This window comes from Dermacentor andersoni, chromosome 6, assembly GCF_023375885.2.
Source record: "Dermacentor andersoni chromosome 6, qqDerAnde1_hic_scaffold, whole genome shotgun sequence".
Taxonomy (NCBI): Eukaryota; Metazoa; Arthropoda; class Arachnida; order Ixodida; family Ixodidae; genus Dermacentor; species Dermacentor andersoni.
This window is the reverse complement of record NC_092819.1, coordinates 8476564-8494875: the sequence shown is the minus strand read 5'-3', so window position 1 is coordinate 8494875 and position 18312 is coordinate 8476564. Positions and strand designations below refer to the sequence as shown.

The 18312-nt window shown below is 46.0% G+C and overlaps 1 protein-coding gene across 3 annotated transcripts in view; it reads left to right on the top strand.

Annotated features, from left to right (window-relative positions):
- The window catches only part of LOC126521217 (aspartyl/asparaginyl beta-hydroxylase-like), a 68487-nt gene extending 50854 nt beyond the window's left edge, over positions 1-17633 (top strand). The window contains exons 11-14 of one of the 3 annotated variants that reach the window (XM_050169843.3): positions 1343-1472; positions 2674-2765; positions 13610-13740; positions 17241-17633. In XM_050169843.3, coding sequence (XP_050025800.1) covers positions 1343-1472; positions 2674-2765; positions 13610-13740; positions 17241-17391 — 504 coding nt within the window. In that variant the 3' untranslated portion in view covers positions 17392-17633. The remainder of the gene's footprint in view (positions 1-1342; positions 1473-2673; positions 2766-13609; positions 13741-17240) is intronic. The other 2 variants (XM_055065799.2, XM_055065798.2) reach the window with 2 other exon arrangements.
- The last annotated feature ends 679 nt before the right edge of the window (positions 17634-18312 follow it).

The following is an 18312-nucleotide window of genomic DNA, read 5'->3' as shown; positions in this document are numbered from 1 at the left end:
GAAGCTGTGCTCATCAGGTGTTTATTTGATGCGGTGAGCAGTGTTGCCCGCCAAACCTGGCGGGCCGTCATATGCTTGTCACACTCGGCCCTCGCTTGGTGTCCATTACTAGGTAGTTATCGGACATGGGTTTGGTATTTTTTGGCCTGTTCTGTGGCCTGTTCTGTGCCTGCATGAGGCTAATTCGTTGGTGGTATTAATTCGACACTGCATGTGCAAAAGGGTTACCGCCACTAGGCGGCGGCGATGCCTCCGCTCGCCACTTCGCTCTAAGCGGGTTAAGCTCTTCGTGCGGTTCAAATAATGCGGCTTAAAATGCATGTGTTTGAGTTGGGTGCGGAAGAAATTTCAAATAAAGCGATATTTCGAGTAAAGCGATTTCATTATAACGAGGAATTACTGTACATGAATCTCTAAGGAGATTTCAAGCAGAATTTCATTTACTTCGTTATATCTTATTTTGTTATTTCCCATTGCATTATAACAAGGTTCGAGTGTATCTGCCACTGACAATTTAAAAAATTCTGTAAAACTTAGAAATTATCATCCTGTAGCGAAATTTAGATTTCGTTTACTAGATATGAAATTTCAAGTGCTGCAGTGTGCTTTATCTACAAGGCTGTATGAATAATGTTCCTTTTTCTTTTTTAGTGAGACCCCCTTCTTCCATTAGTACACAAAATTTAGTAGTTGTAAGCATACCTTTAGCTAAATGTTGTGCATCCTTGAAATAACATAGGTTATTTCATGCCATATTTGAAAGCACTAAATGTGAGATTTCCCTTACCTGAAGTAACCAGTATACAGGGTAAGGATAGTATAGAAAATTACTGGTTACTTCAAATGCTCAAATAGAAATGCAAGCCATCTTAAGTACCCATGCTTTTGGAGCTTTTTAATTAAGATAAAGTTCACTTTATGACCTTATTTTGTGATCTCATGTCTGCACTACTGCTACATCACACTATATTGCTGCCCTCATTTACCTGCCACACCATATTGATATGGCAGACTTCCTTGCACCAAATTATATAATTGTGCAGGATAGGTGGGAAAATGATGGTTGGAAATGTCATTTCAGGCCGAACAGACTGCAGAGTACCATCATTGACCAATATACACCCAAATTGTCTTTACTGATATCAGTGTAACCTTGCAGACCCCATGTTCTACAAACTGTATTACAAAAAAAAATTTCAGCTGAGGTTATCATAGGGGATATTGAACCAAAATAAGCAGAATCACCAGAATTTTTTCTGGTGATATGAATAAAGCGGGTGCAGACAGAATGAACACAAGCAGGTCGCAAATTTTATGACTGACAATCTCACTCTTGCTGCAGGAGCTGGAAAAGCACTGGATTGACATAAAAAATGAAGCACTTTCTCTAATGACTGACAGAGGTTTTAAACCAGAAGCTGAGAACCTGAGGGACTCTGGAGATTGGAAGCAGTTTGAAATTTTTGCAAGAGGCAAGTACATCTAGGCATTTGGCGCTATGTGCATTCACTAGAAAATGGGTGTATTATATACTCTTTTTTTTTTTTTGCTGACTCGAATCATGTGAAACTGAAAATAATGAACCATTTTAAAGCACACCCAGCTGTAAAAACAAATCCCTTCATTGTCATTTCGTTTGGTTTTCGTTTTACTGCATCAGTTTTATTGCTATATGTATTAAAATGCATCCACTGCAAAATGCCACCATTGCGTGAAATTTTAGTGCTACGGAGCCAGCAATTTAGCTATTAGAGTCATGTCATCATCATCATCATCAGCCTGGTTACGCCCACTGCAGGGCAAAGGCCTCTCCCATACTTCTCCAACTACCCCGGTCATGTACTAATTGTGGCCATGTTGACCCTCCAAACTTCCTAATCTCATCTGCCCACCTAACTTTCTGTCGCCCCCTGCTACGCTTCCCTTCCCTCGGAATCCAGGCCGTAACCCTTAATGACCATTGGTTATCTTCCCTCCTCATTACATGTCCTGCCCATGCCCATTTCTTTTTCATTATTTCAACTAAGATGTCATTAACGCGCTTTTTTTCCCTCACCCAATCTTCTCTTTTCTTATCCCTTAACGTTACACCTATCATTCTTCTTTCCATAGCTCGTTGCGTCATCCTCAATTTAAGTAGAACCCTTTTCGTAAGCCTCCAGGTTTCTGCCCCGTACGTGAGTACTGGTAAGACACAGCTGTTATATACTTTTCTCTTGAGGGATAATGCCAAGTTTCCTTCTCACTGATTTCAGACCACAACTTTAATTAAGGATGGAACAGACTTCCGATATAACAGACCTCTTTGCTGGGATATCACAGTCGTAATGACTGTTGACTATACCACGGCAGCTGGATTTAAAGAAAAGAAAGATGCAGCCTGCCGCGTCGGGCGGGCTGCAATGGGAGCGACAGTGACAGCCGTAGTTGCATTCTTGGCCACTTGGCTGGGCCGAACAGCGCTAGTTGCGGGAGACAGGACTCGTTGGGCGACGGCGTTCCAAGCGCGTTCCTGACGCATTTCCTGACTTTATTTTGTATCCAGTGCCCGTGACTGTACTTACAAGGCACCACATCAGATACACATGCATGTTGGCACTGAAAACAGTATATACTCATACTGGCACGAGAAAACAGTATATACTCAACCAAAGACGTTGTCTCGCCTTTCAGGTAAAAAAATTGAGAGGAACTGCAGATTGGCTCCTAAAACATGTGCACTCATAGGCCAGATACCAGACGCTGCCGGCTGTAAAAGAGGACAGGTAAGTCGTGCTTCCCCCAAATGTATCGGCCGGGAGAAACGCCATGATGGCAGAACTTGCAACTGAGAGTAAAACTGAGCTTGGAACCTTAGGGTCTACTGGCAAAACATTTTTAATTATATTTTTCTCTTTAAAGTAGTACGTAATCACCTCTCAATAATGACGGTACAAAATCTGCATATACGCAATAATTCATATATAGCAGAATTTTCTCATTTTTTGAAGACTAGAACCTATGTACAATAGAACCTCATTCATACATTTAAAAAAAAAATAAGAAAACACGAGAAAAAACGTACTACCCAGAAAAATGTACGAGCCGAAGTAACTAAAAAATTTTACATACTCAACTCTTGTTGACATCTACGTAATGTGAAGCGTTGTGCAGATCGTTGCGGCATGTGACACCGAAGCACGTTGAGCTAATGGTGCTGCGGTGACCCGATACGCATTTTGTTGTTTTCCCATTGTGTGGTGTTTTAGGATGGCGACGGGAAACCAAAGTGAAATAGAGCTGGTGGGCTATGCCAGATGCAGCCGAAGAGAAACGTGATGGTCACATCACGCCGCCTGCAACAGGGAATGGCAGTGCGTTTGGATTATCGCCTACTAAAAGCATTCAGTATGCTACCAATGGCACTACGCACCACGCACTGTAAACAGATAGGTGAAAATGCTTATCGCAATAGGTTTGGTAGCGATAGCTGTGAATGCGATGTGTGACGACACGGGAAGAGATTTGCTGGTACCGGAACAAGAAACTGTGCACGCCGTCGTTTTCAAGTGAGACAGGTGGCTTTATACTGTTCTAGATTGTCTGCACCTCACGTCTTTTCTTGTTTACACGAGATCTAGCGGCCAGAAAATGTATCATACGATCACAGTTTGGCAACGTACTGCACATTGGTGCCGAAATACAGTGTTTTCCGGGAACGTATGTACCGGTAAAAAATTTGCGTAAATCTATTGGGTCATTTTTTGTGTTCTCGATTGCAAGCGTTGGCGCCGGGAAAACGTACGTAACGGGAATGTATCAACGAGGTTCTGCTGTAGTTGGTGGCAGTACAACGCCACAAACTGAATAGAAGTTCACGAGCTCTTTTTTTATTCAGTGCAATCTACTGCACAAAAACTGAGAACAGGAAATGTACAGTGACCTGCATTATCATCCTAACAAACTTCAAAGAAGATCTGGTAAATGCCACTGTTTTGTCTTCAATCATATTCGACAAGGTCACAATGCTTGGTCTGCATCACTCAACAAAACAGATAGCATCATTCTTTGCCTGGTTCATCTGCACTTTTACGTGGTGGTAGGTAGTGGAATCTTTCCACATCTCTGCAGCAGCTTCTCTTCCCTGATGACAAGATGCCCATGTGATGGTTCCCCCTCTTCCCTCTCGCCATTTTTTAGAGCGCAGCTCTTAAGCACCTGCTCCGTGTTGTGTCGGCGTACCTCGGCGGCGGCATTATACCTCGTAACGAAGCAAACGAGCACAGGTGAAAGATTCAAGAGTACACAGGGCACAGCGATAGATGAAAGAAGAGCACACAAGGATGAAAGTGGAGGAAGAAGCTACAGGGAAAGCATGAGGAGGGAAGTGGAGGAGGAGCAGAGGGGAAACGGCCTGCACATGTGCTGAATTGCCAGAGGCCACGGCATGTGTGCAATCTTGTCTGCGCTTCCGAGGGGGGCCAGGGTGCCATGAGGTGGGGAGGGCTACGCTCGTCCGTGGCATCAGTGGATGAGATAAGTCAGTGGTACCAGCATGTGTGACGTGTATCACTGCTTCTGCAAGGGGCAATGGCGAACGGCTACGAGTAAGACTCAATGTGATGCTCCCTTGGGTGTTGTCGCCGCTGACACTGGTGGCACGATTTCCCCACGACGAAGGGCCACTCTTCTCATAGATGGAAAGAAAGCATGAGAAGAAAAGTGTAGTGCCCCGCAAGAGGGGTTGAGCGGCGACGATGGCTACAATATAGCGCCAGAGTAGCGTGTGTCCTCTGTAGGGAAACAAAGTGCGATACTCACAGCATTCTCTTCCTAACATAAACCATGTACTCTATAATCATAATACTAACATGTGTACTTGTTTATCTTTATCAGGTGACTACGTTTCACTGTCTAACAAATGTTATCGCTCAGCGCAGGACATGCCTGCATGTAGTATTGGAAGTTTCTTTAATGTTATCAATGATTCTATCTGCTGTCTGTTGTGAGTGAACCTTGCGTAATCTGATCGCATGTATGCGTGACGCGAATTGTGTAGAAATTTCTGGAAGACATGTGGGCACCAGCAATTACTCTGGAACCTTCGATGGCTCATGTATAAAAGCTGGTGCGCTTCACCCGTTGATCAGATTTTCGCCGCTCGCCGACAGTGTTCGCCGCTATCATTGTGCTTTCAGTGTAGCCTGTTATTCTGGGCATAGGTTCACCCAATAAAGAGTTAGTTTTGCCATTCACAGTCTTGCTACTGTGTTCTTGACCGTCACTACCGCGTGGCATCTGATGTGCTGTGCATTCATGTACCGGATGCCCCTGACTAGCCGTGATCAAAGCCCGGACTGCGAAGAAAACACCAACGTTGTCCCGGTCCATCGAGCAAGACGCATGCTATAAAACACCTGCCCCCGGTACATGGACTTTTACCATGGAAACGCCTGCCCCCGGAACATGGACTTCTACATGAGACAACCAAGAAGATCGTGGGCAGGTCTACAACCACGATGGCAGCCCCAGTGTCCCTAGGCATGGTGCTGCAGCAGCCCAGGGAGCCACTGGCCTTTTGTGGATCACCATTTCAAGACCCAGATAACTGGCTGGAAACATACAAAAGGGTTGCTGCATTCAACAACTAGAACTCCAACGACATGCTGCGGCATGTGTACTTCGCCTTGAAAGACGCCGCCAGGACGTGGTTTGAGAACCAAGAATCGACCCTGACTACATTGGACCTGTTCCGCGATGGCTTCCTGCAGACCTTCACGAGCGTCCTGTGCAAAGAGCGAGCCCAAGCTCTGCTGGAAACCCGCATGCAGCTGCCAAACAAGAACATCACAATCTTTGCGGAGAAAATGACTCGCCTCTTCCGCTACGCTGACGCCGACATGTCTGAAGAAAAGAAAGTTCGGTTCTTGATGCGGGTTGTGAAAGCACAACTGTTCGCCGGATTGATATGCAACCCACCCAAGACTGTCACTGAAATTGTTTCGGAAACCACAACGATCGAGAAGGCATGTGAAATGCGCACCAGGCAGTACAACTAGCCTGCACTGACAACAAACTCCGTCGAAGCTAAAGCGCTACGCACCGATGACCCGCACGAGATGATCAGAGCGGTCGTACGGGAAGAGCTGCAGAATTTGTGCCCAAGGTCACAGCCCTAGGTGGCCTCGATCACTGACGTAGTTAAAGAAGAGCTTCAGCGGTCACTAGAAGTACCAGAAGTTACAGCATCGCTGCAACCCCAGCCGGAAGCAATGACCTACGCCGCCACCGCCCGTTGTCAAGGTCCGCTTCAGCGACCATGGTGCCAGGGCCCTGTAACGCCTTAATGCCATTGTCCACCGCCATTGCCTAGGGCAGCTACCTGAGGAAGACAGACATTTGGCGTACCCCCGACCACCGCCCGCTCTGCTATTACTACAGGGAAACCAGACATGTCTACCGCTGGTGCCCATACCACGACTTAGGACTACAAGGGTTCGCCGTGAACGCGCTCCACCCACAGCAAGGGGAACAGCCACGTGATATCGCTGACTACCTCGCCGTCACTCAGTGGAACCCTCGATGACCATCCGATTCGCCGCGTCACCAGGGGGCTACCTGTCGCTACAGCGCCGACCGTGTACTGGAAAACTAAAAGCAGCAATCGATGCAGGTGCGGTTGCTGTTGGTCGATATGATGAAGATCCTCCGGTGACGATGAAGATGCTGAAGAAACTCGATAACATAACGACACGCCGCCATCCTGACGAAGCCTGGAAGCAAAGAATGCACCGACCGAAGACCTGACGGCACAACGTACAAGGCACATTTCAACGCGACGCAGCCATGGTTCGATGCCAAGACTGAACTGCAACGCAAGACAAAGAACCACCGATCTCGACCTACTTCTCTACGGCCACGCAGTCACCACATTAGTAGATGCTGGAGCCAGGTACTCCGTCATGAGTGGACCCATCGCTGCCCAGTGGAAGAAAGTTAAGACTGCGTGGGAAGATCCTCAAATCCAGACAGCTGGATGACACCTGATAACACCGACTGAAATCTGCATGGCCAGAATCAGTGTTAGACCACGCCTACCCTGCTACCTTCGTTATCCTCCAACAGTGTTCACGAGTCATCATTCTCGGCATGGATATTCTGAACCAACATGGCACATTCATCGACCTGAAGTTGAAGTCGATAACTCTGTCGGAAGATCAAGCGATACAGCCAGAGAGCTATCATACTCACCACGTCTTGAGTGTGCTCGAAGATCAAGTGAGCATTCTGCCTCGCTCCAGCATTGTTATTTCTGTCGGCATCGAAACACCCGCGGACGTAGAAGGTGTCATCGAGGGCGACCAACGTCTACTGCTCGATCGTGATATTTGCGTCACAAGAGGGATCGCTCAACTGCACAAAGGGAAAGTGGAAGTGATGCTTACCAACTTCAGCCAGGAGTTCAAACACATCAGCAAGGGCACGACGATTGCGTACATCGAGCAAATTGTGGAAACCAGCACTGCATTTGTCCTCTCGGATTCTGTCGCATCTACCTCGACGACCATAGTTCCCTAACCAGACTTCAACATAAATCCAAGTTTCCTCATGAGTAAGCACCAACAGCTCAAAAGTCTTCTCCGAAGATACAAAGACTGCTTTTCAATGTCATTGAAAATTCAACAAACACCAGTTGCAAGACATCCCATAATATATATAATGTACATCCCATACTTATGTATACTACGCACATGTAATTACCTGTATGTTTACTAATACATAAATAAATTGTGAAATTATGAAATTATAATAACAGAAGAACTTGCTCGACCATTCCACCAGAGCCCTTACAGAGTTTCAACACAAGAACATGAAGCTATAAGGCAACAAGTCGATGAAATGCTGTGCGACGACATCATCCAGCTGTCGAAAAACCCACGAGCTTATCGTCTTGGTGAAGAAAAAGGACGGAACCCTGCGTTTCTGTGTCGGTTATCCTCGATTGAACAAGATCACAAAGAAGGATGTATACCCCCCTCCCACGCATAGACGATGCATTAGATCAGCTCTGCAACGCTAAGTACCTCTCGTAGATGGATTTCAAGACTGGCTACTGGCAAATAGAAATCAACGAGCGGAATCATGAGAAGACCGTCTTCATTACAACGGACAGGCTCTATGATTTCGAGGTCATGCCATTCGGATTGTACTCGGCACCTGCAACATTTCAGCACGTGATGGGCACAGCGTTAGCAGGGTTGAAGTGGCAGACCTGTTTTGTTTACTTAGACTATGTCATCGTATACGCCGGGAATTTCAACAATCACCTTAGGCGGCTTGGGACAGTACTAGAGGCCATCAAGTCATCAGGGCTCATTCTGAAGCTGGAAAAGTGCCGCTTCGCCTATGACAAGCTTCTGTTTCTGGGCCACATCATCAGCAAATCTGGAGTGCGCCCTGATCCGCAGGAGACATCTGCCATCGCTAAATTCCCACAGCCCACTGACAAGAAGGCAGTGCGTAGATTCCTTGGCTTGTGTGCCTATTGCAGACGCTTCATCAAGAACTTTTCGCACATCAACGAGCCATTACCTTTTCTCACGAAATCTGATGTCAATTTCAAGTGGGTTGCGCTGCGAGCTGAAGCCTTGCAAGAGCTTAAACAGCACCTGTAGTCCCCACTAGTGCTCGCCCACTTCAACAAAGGCGCCGACACCAAAGGTGATATCCACACCGACACAAGTAGCTTAAGCCTCGGCTCCTTCCTCGTCCAAATGAAAGACAAATTTGAAAGGGTCATTGCTTACGCTAGTTGGTCACTGTCGAAAGTGGAAACCAATTATGCTACAACGTTAAAGTAATGCCTTGCCATCATTTTGGGCTACCACGAAATTCTGCCCCAACCTTTATGGCAGGCCCTTTAAAGTCATAAGCAACCACCACGCCTTGTGTTGGCTGGCAAATTTGAAGGACCTTTCAGGACGCCTTGCACGATGCAGTCTGAGACTCCAGGAATTTGACAGAACCATCGTCTACAAATCCGGCTGGAAGCACTCTAATGCCGACTGCCTATCACGCGCCCCACTGACCCGCCGCCGCAAGACGATGAGTATGACGGCACCATCCTAGGAACAATAAGTGTGGAAGACTTCGCTGAACAGCAACGAGCAGACCCAGAGCTAAAAAACTTGGTTGCGTATTTGGAAGGTAACAGCAACGTTGTCCGTAGGCCATTTAGGCAAGGATTGTCTTCGTTTTACCTGCAGAACAACGTCCTCGTAAAGAACTTCTGACCAGTCCTCGCCAACTACTTTCTTTTTGTTCCCTCAGCACTGCATCCAGAAGTACTGCACGCCCTACATGATAATCCGACCTCTGGGCACCTCGGATTCTCTCGGATGGCATCGAGGATGCAGGAAAAGTATTTTGGTTGAGTCCTTCTTAGAAATTTCAACCTATTAACGTCTACCTTCGTGCTTTGGCACAGAAAACTGTACGTGCAGAAATCAGGTGTTTGTATAGGCTCTTGCGTGGCACCAATATTAAGTTTTATTTTTCTTGACGCGGTAGACAGCGCTGTAAACGTGAAACTTCAGGAGGGTGTATCAGTCTTCAGATATGTGGATGATTATTCGATTTTTATTGACAAACCACGTGTGTCGCACAATAATGAAGACATTGTTGTTTGCTTTGAAAGAGAAGGCATGGGTATAAAATTCACCTCTGAGGTGTCGAGTAACTATAAATTGCATTTTCTTGATGTGTGCATGAATTTTGGTGCAGATCATGTTTGCTGGCAGTACAATCCACCATCTACAAAAACAGTTTTAGAGTTCTTGTTGGGGCACTAAAAAATTGTAAAGCACGGAATTGTTCTGTCATGCTTACGCGCGGCCTGGGAAAAAAGTTGTGTGCACAAGCTGAGCATGAGTTTTTAAATGCAAGTGGAACGCCTTAAGGCGGCAGGTTACCCTATGCTCCTCATCATATCAGTTTGTGAAAAGCTCATGCGCATTGTAAGGCAGGAAATTGCGGGCACCGTCCTTCTGATCAAAATGAAGCAAACAATAAATTGGCAGCTATTCCTTATGTACATAAAAATTCACACGGCCTAAAAAATGTGGCAAGGTGTTATGGCGTTGGGTGGCATTTTCTGCACCACAGAGGCTTAGTCGTATTTCTTCCATTGTGCACAGAAGGGCACAGGCCATGTCATTGGGTGATAGAAAATGCATCCAGAAACATGTTAATTGTTTTGTTGGTTGTGTCTCAGAAGCAGTATACAAGATTCCCCTAAGCTGTGGTCATATGTGCATTGGCCAACCAGGCTGATGTGTCAATGTACGCCTCAGAGAACACAAAAATTCATTAAACGGCACATCATCCTCTCATCTTGCCTCACATTGTAAATCGTGTCCGTGTAAACGCATCTTCAAAAATACGCTCATATTGTTCCATTACCCTAACCAAACCACACGAGAAATCTCAGAAGCCTATCATATCACTAAGAACACTGCTTTGTAAGCCAACCATCCTTATTACTGCATGACAAAGAATTTAGTTTTGTTAATCAATGTTAGCACGTGCCTTGGATGTATGCTTGTTTTGTACCTTGTCTTGACATGTATCGCGCCTCCATTTTTTATACATGTATTTTTTCCATAAGTACATTACGTATCAGTTGTGAGTGAGCGTGTGTGGTGTGTGTTGCTTCTTTTCGTCCTGTCTGTTTATAGCTTTCAATGTTTTTGTAACAGGAAAGGCCGTATTTACTCGAATTTAACGCGCACTACTTTTTCCGATAAAACGGGTCCAAAAATTTCGTGCGCTTTAGAATCAAGTACAACCTTAAATCTGCATTACCATATCGCCATCGGCATTTCAAGATGGCCACCTCGTACGTGCTTTGAGCCTAGCTGCCATAGCTTCCTCCATGCGCTGTAGTAAGTGTGCTTAAGTCAGTCAGTCCACCGTTTGTCTTCCTGTTTTCTGTGTTTTCTCTATCAACATGGAAGTGCCGACTGCAAAGACATGCCGAGTTCATCATGATGCCGTAACTGAAAGGCAAGCGATCACATGTGCAGAGCAGAGACGGACGGAAATCGGGCCGCATCATGGGCATTCGGAGTTCCCGAAACTTGCGTGCGGGACGCGCTAACAGGAGAGACGTTCTACATCGGCGGCTGCTACGTACGGTGCGGCCGCGCAGCCCCTATCTTGAAAGGGATCTGCGGCAGAGACAAGAGTCCACACATCTAGGCTCACCCCGCTGTGTTCTCGTCACTTAGCTTGCGTCAAAGCGAGAGGTCGCACAAAGGTCAATTCTCTCGCTCCTGCTGCCGCACTTCCTCACTCCAGCGTTTAAAGAGTTTCCGCGGTCATTGAGGGAGACATGTTCATGCTTGTGTGCGCGTGACACCATGCTTATTAATTTAGTTAGTAAGCAAATGTTTAAAAGTTCATACGGCCGATAAAACTACTATCCTTACTTTTTGTATAGCTGTCTACTAATTTGCTATCATAATCGATGCTTCGCCTTTCATGTGAAACTGTGACTTTTTTATTTATTGCAACTTCAGTGCGTTGGGAATAAATCTTTGTTTTTTCTAAATGAGTGAAAGTTGTATTTCTCTATGAAAGAATGAGATGCGCGGTACTGTAAAGGACTTTTCTTTCTTTAAGTCATGGCAACCGGGTGCACGTCACGATCAAGGGCGCATTAGGATCGAGTTAATATGGTATTACTGGCCGTGCCTGACCGCCGACATTGCCCATTACATCAAGACACGCCGAGACTGTCAGCAATGCAAGACACCACCGACAAGGCCAACGGGATTACTACAGACGATTGAACCTCTTTGCCGGCCATTCCAGCAGATAGGGATGGATTTGTTGGGACCCTTTCTGACGTCAACATATGGAAATAAGCTAATCGTTGTGGCTACCGACTACCTTACTCGATAGGCCGAAACAAAAACTCTGCCTGAAGGTAGTACGGGCGAAGTTGCTAAATTCTTTGTCAAGAACACCCTGCTGCGACATGGTGCCCCAGAAGTCCTCCTCACCGATAGAGGAACAGCCTTCACTGCAGAGCTCACCTAAGCCATTTTGCAATACAGGCAGACAACCACAGGAGGACAACTGCCTACCCCCCCCCCCCCCCCCCCCCTAGACGAATAGTCTTACGGAGTGGCTGAACAAGACCCTCGCTGGCAATGTTGCAGTGTACATCGACGTCAAGCACAAGATGTGGGATGCCGTCTTGCTGTACGTAACTTTCACTTACAACACAGCGGTGCAAGAAACAGCGCAGATTGGGCCGTTCAAGCTGGTTTACGGAAGGAACCCGATGACAACTCTCTACGCCATGTTGCTGAATGTCACGACAAAGAGAATCTTGACATCGCCGCATATCTACAGTGCGCTGAAGAAGCCCGACAGCTCGCCCGCCTGCACAGAGAATCAGCAGAGGACCGACAGCCAGCACTACAACCTCCGACGACGATACGTGGAGTACCAGCCCAGCAACCGTGTTTGGGTTTGGACCTTAATATGTCGACGAGTTCTTAGTGACAAACTTCTGCGATGCTACTTCGGACTCAGCATCATCTGACGAATTGGCGCACTGGACTATGACGTCGTATCAGATGGTATTTCACTATCACAGTGGCGCCGCTCATGACCTGAAATAGTACATGTTGTGTGGCTTAAGCCATTCTGCAAGTGCTGACAAATTTGGAGCTCTATTTCACTGTTACTTTTTCTTTGCTAAACGTGCTTTTGTTTTTTCGCTTTCCTGTTATGTTTGTAGCATCGGGACGATGCTCTTTGAGGAGTGGGTATTGACACGTGTATTCTTTACCTTTATCGTGTGATCGCATTTCATCGTCTAACAAATGTTATTGCTCGGCACAGCACGTGCCTGCATGCATCAGAAGTTTCTCGAATGTTATCAATGGTTCTATCCACTACCTGTTATCGCCAAACCTTGTGTAATCTGATTGCATGTACGTGCAACGCAAATTGTGTAGAACTTTCTGGAAGACACGCATGCACCAGTGATTACTCTGGAACCTTCGATGACTCGTGTACAAAAGCCGATGTGCTTGACCAGCTGATCAGATTTTCGATGATCACAGACTCTGTTCGCTGTTATCGTTGTGCTTTGAGTGTAGCCTGTTTTTCTGGGAACAGGTTCACCCAATAAAGAGTTAGTCTTGCCATTCACAGTTTTGCTACTGTGTTCTTGACCCGTTACTACCACATGACAATACAAAATATTGGCACGCAAAATTAAAATATTTATAGAGCTGCGCTCAAACTTCGCATTAAGGAGTACCATAATCATCAGCGAACTTTTTCTCCTGTACAAAGATGGCAAGCAATGATTCAGGCCAAAAAATACAAACACAACCTGATAGTTAAATCTGAGCGACAACAAAGCGGCGGTAATCTCAAAATCTTTGTATAAATGTTACTAGAATAAAAATACAGGTCATTGTATTGTAGTGCTCAACATGATTATCATAACATGACAACACTCTATGTGTGCCATTTGCATTTAATGTATGCAGCATCCCTGTGTCTCTTCCCCTTGAAGAAGGTGACTAACTTTTGCGTCTCGTTCCAGGCAAAATTTTCAGTCATGCACCCAGGCACCCACGTTTGGGCACATGTGGGGCCAACAAACTGCAGGCTTCGCTCACACCTTGGACTTGTAGTGCCACCGAAAGTTCGCATCCGAGTTGCCAATGAGACAAGGTAGCATAGTGTTGCTGGTATAATTAAAGCACAGTAATCCCTCATTATAACAAAAATCACTTTACTTGAAATATTGCTTTATTCGAAATGGCTTCTGCCGCCGCCCATTGGCGGCGACCATTTTGCGCATGCAGTGTCAACTTAATACCACCGACGAATTACTCCCATGCAGGCACAGAACAGGCCACGAAAGTACCAAACCCACGACCGATGACCGCCTCGTAAAGGGGTACCAAGCGAGTGCCGAGTTCTCCCAGCTGTTTACTGCGGAGTGACCGGAAGCTGTCAAATGCAATGGTGCAGAGTGCCTGACGCGTGAACTGTTATTCTCGGTTGACATCGCATCACTGGTGTCCCCCATGATAGAATCCACAGGAAAATAAAGTTTTCCTGACGCTTTGTGATGCCAGAAAAGTGGCCAAAAGACCGCAGGCGGACCTGTTGCATTCCATGGGATGCGCTCGATGAGCAAAGTTTTACTGCTCTAAAGAGAACTTCCGGTGCTGAAACATGCCGAAAAGCACAAAAGAAGTGTCCCTTTGATTATAAGTGCCATGTTCGATGCAAGGAGCTACGTTAACAAATCGGGAACACGACTGTGGGGAAGCCAGTTCAAAAATTTGCTCACCGCTCACCATAATTGGCCTGCACTGCAATAAAACACCGCCCTACCTTCGTTGCACTTTTGATAGTGCAAATTGACCGATAGCTTGCCAAAAACATGAAAAATCCAAGCGTCACAAGCGGCGAGTCAAGCTGTCAACATGGCGGGTCAACGCAAGCTGGTGTTTCCTCGGCAATTTTCTCAAGTCAGTCATGCTCGATTCGCGCCATCTGACTTAAGACAAACAGTCTAAAAAATAAGCACAACAAACACAACCTCAGGCTTGAGCCACGGCATTTGCGGTGCTTTCCAGCATGATGCATTTGCGGTGCTTTCCAGCATGATACTCTCGTAGTCTTCCATGACCTTCGGACCCAGTCTATAAAAGCGGCCACTGCCTTCCCCTCCTCATACCGTCTCCAGTCTGCAAGCCTTTTGCACACCAGTCACTCCTCTCACTTTCCTTCATGTCAACTCCTCGCTTCCTCGCTGCCAGTTTCAACATTGCTGGTCCTCCAAAGCTGCCCTCTTCCTGCCTGCCCTCTTCCGGCCTGCCCTCCCAACGGGTGTCCTTCCGCGGTTCCTGCTTCTTGGTCTCCACAACTACGATCGCCTTTCTTCCACTACACGTGAAGCCGATGCCAAGCCCTCCATTGCAACCATCACCATCACCAGCACACACTGACGAGGTAAGTGAGATGCCGTGACGACATTTTAAAGCATCGCCCGCTGCGTTCAGTCACTTTGATGCCAATGGCATGTGCGTTTGGATCCATGCTGTAGGCGATGTGATTGTGTGTTATTTGAAGTGCTTCGTTAGGTGTGCCTTGTGTGTGCCTTTATGGTCTACAGTGATAAATGGCCTCGTCAGTCTCCAGGCTAAAGTGTCTGACTTTAGAGCAGTAAGTTTTGCTGATAAAAAGCGTGGAAAAAGGCAGCCAGCAGAAAACTGACATCGCGAAGGAATTCGGCATACCGCCAGCTACTTTATCAACTGTACTGAAGAACAAGGAAACTGTGCTGGATGGCTTTGAAAAGAGTTTCTCGGCAAAGAGAAAGAGGAATCGCAATTCGAAATACCCCGAAGTGGAAGGTGCACTTCTACAGTGGCTGAAGAACGCCAGGAATGCAAATATCCCCATACATGGACCTGCACTTATTGCAAAAGCCGAAGCTCTCACCCTCCAAATGGGCCATACAGATTTCAAGTGCAGCAGTGACTGGCTTGAGCAGTTCAAGAAACGACATGGCATGACCTCAAAGTAGATCGTTGGCGAAAGTGCAGCCGTGAACCTTGACAAAGACAAGGTTCACAGAAGACAAAGACATCTACAACGTAGATGAGGCTGCATTTTTCTACAAGATGGTACCGAATTGAATGTTCACTGCCGCTGACGGATCCTCATTCGGAGGACAACAGAGCAAGGAGCACGTCAACGGTGCTGTTTGGTGCCAATACAACAGGCGAGGACAATCTTTCCTTGTTGATACTGGGGAAGGTGGAGAAGCCGCAGTATTTCCTAAATGCAACTATTCGCAAGGGATGCATTTACAGGAGTAACAAGCGAGCATAGATGACTTCTGCTATTGTTGAAGACTACGTGCGCTTTCTGGATAGACGGTTCAACCTAAATAATCAGCAAGCGCTTTTCATAATTGACAATTGTTTGAGCCATGGGAAGATCGACAACCTCAAGGCTGTCTCTGTAGAATTTTTGCCTGCAAACACAATCGCGGTACTGTAACCGATGGATCAGGGCATCAATGAGACCACCCGAAAGCTATACCGCGAGGCTCTTTTGCCGCGCATGCTCACAGAATATGACGCCCGCAAGAGGTACAACATTGATTTTCTTGTTGCGATCCATTTGTTAAACTTTTTATGGAATCAACTTGCACCTTCAGAGGTCGCCAACTGCTTTGCGTGTGCCAGCTTTTTGCACACCATCGTCAGTGACCCCTACGATGACCACCCTGACGATGACTGGACTTGCAGCGATCTGTACGAGGCTGTTAATAATATCGCTGGCCAAGACGTAGAAGGCGACTTCGAGACATTCGTGTTGGCTGATGCTGCTGCTCCCATGGTTGCCTCAGTGGTGAATGCGGAGATACTAATTGACACTGTTGGTGGGACAGAGAGCTGGTGGACAAAGAGCCACGTCAAGTGCCAACTATGGTGCAGACAGTGGAGTACCTACGCCTGCTGCGAAATAAGGTTGAATGCATGGGCAGGGACCATGGCCTCGTGCAATGCTTGGTAAAATTAAAGCAGGGGTTGCTCGTACCCGGTAAGAACTTGAAACAGCCAATGCTCACTGCCTTTTTTGCACCTGAATAAAGTTTTGCTTCACTGAATACATTGTATTTTGACTTTCTCGGATTTGTGGCACAATTAAAGTTTGACTGCTTTAGCTTTTCTTGAGTGGTCGCTTTTAATGAATTACCACTTATAAAGAATGTTTTAGCTGTCCCGCTGACTTCGTTATAACGAGGGATTACTGTATGTTGAGATGACTTTCAGAGAGGAATTAATTTGCCATTTGTTCACATATTTGTTTACATACCATGCCTGTACTGTGTTTTGCACTCTACCAGTTGCAGTGACTCACTGGGTATGGCATACTGCTTCTTGGGTTTGATTTTATTGCCAGGATGGCAACATCCTGGTGGTGATGGAAAGTAAGAATGCTCATGTACGGGGCACTGAGTGCACTTTAAAGAGTAACAAGTGACTGATAGTAATCTGATGCCCCAAATTTCCGCACCTCTGAAAGCCCCAATTTTGCTTCAGGACCTTTAATATAATTAATCAAGCATATTTCATTAATTCATGTGCACTCTTACATTATGTGCTGGAATCCACTCATACTGTTCAATTTTGTCCTCTCTTCAGGGAATGGAAAGAAGGCAATGTGCTGATGTTTGACGACTCTTTTGAGCATGAAGTTTGGCACGAAGGGGACAGCTTGCGGCTAGTGCTCATCGTTGACTTCTGGCATCCCGATTTGTCAGCCATTCAAAAAGCCAACTTGTCGCCAATCTAGTCTTTATACACTTACCTCCGGCTTTTAACTCTTGTGCTTAATTTTTAAGGTGGATGAATTTGTTAGCCTTTGTTAGAACATTTCACCTGCCACTTCACAGTGTCTTTGTGTTATATGTAGCCGCTTTTGACTTATTTATTGAAACAAGTTTAGTAAGGATTCCATGCTTGTTGTTCGGTGCTCTCTGGGACTCTGCCAAAGAAAAATAAAAAGGCTGCACCTTCTCTTTTGCATGATGACAAGCTGCTCACAATTTTTTTAGTAGCTGTGCCTGGCAGCATCATAATAGTTTACTGAGCGGGATTGCATTGTCACGTGCTGCCTTGCCACATTACTGCAACACATCCACTGGGTAAGCAGAACACAGTGGCCTTAAATGTCTTGTTTTCATGTTGAAATCAAAGGTGTCATTTTTGTTCTCACTCCTGCTTACACAACGGCCACGGCGGCCGCATTTCGATGGGGGTGAAATGCAAAAACACCCGTGTCCTTAGCTTTAGGTGCACGTTAATTTCCGGAGTCCTCCACTACGGTGTGCCTCATAATCAGAAAGTGGTTTTGGCACATAAAACCCCATAATTTTTTTTTCCCTGCTTACACAACTAAATATTTGGTTCCTCGAATGCCTTGCTTTCAGCTTTAAGATGTTGTTTACCCATATTTTTATGTATACAAGAGTTTCCTTTATTTAATTTGACTTGCTTCCGATAAAAAAAATAATCTACATTTATTGGACTACCCCATTCCACACACTCTGATGGCAAGACCTTGGCAAAAATGTGTTGGCATGCAGTTTGCCCTCAAGGGACATTTACTGCAATGCATTTTCATTTCATTCTTTTTTTCAGTTATTTACCTTAAAGACCCTACTAGGAGGTATTACATAAGGGGTATATTACATTACATGTGTGCTTGTGGTGA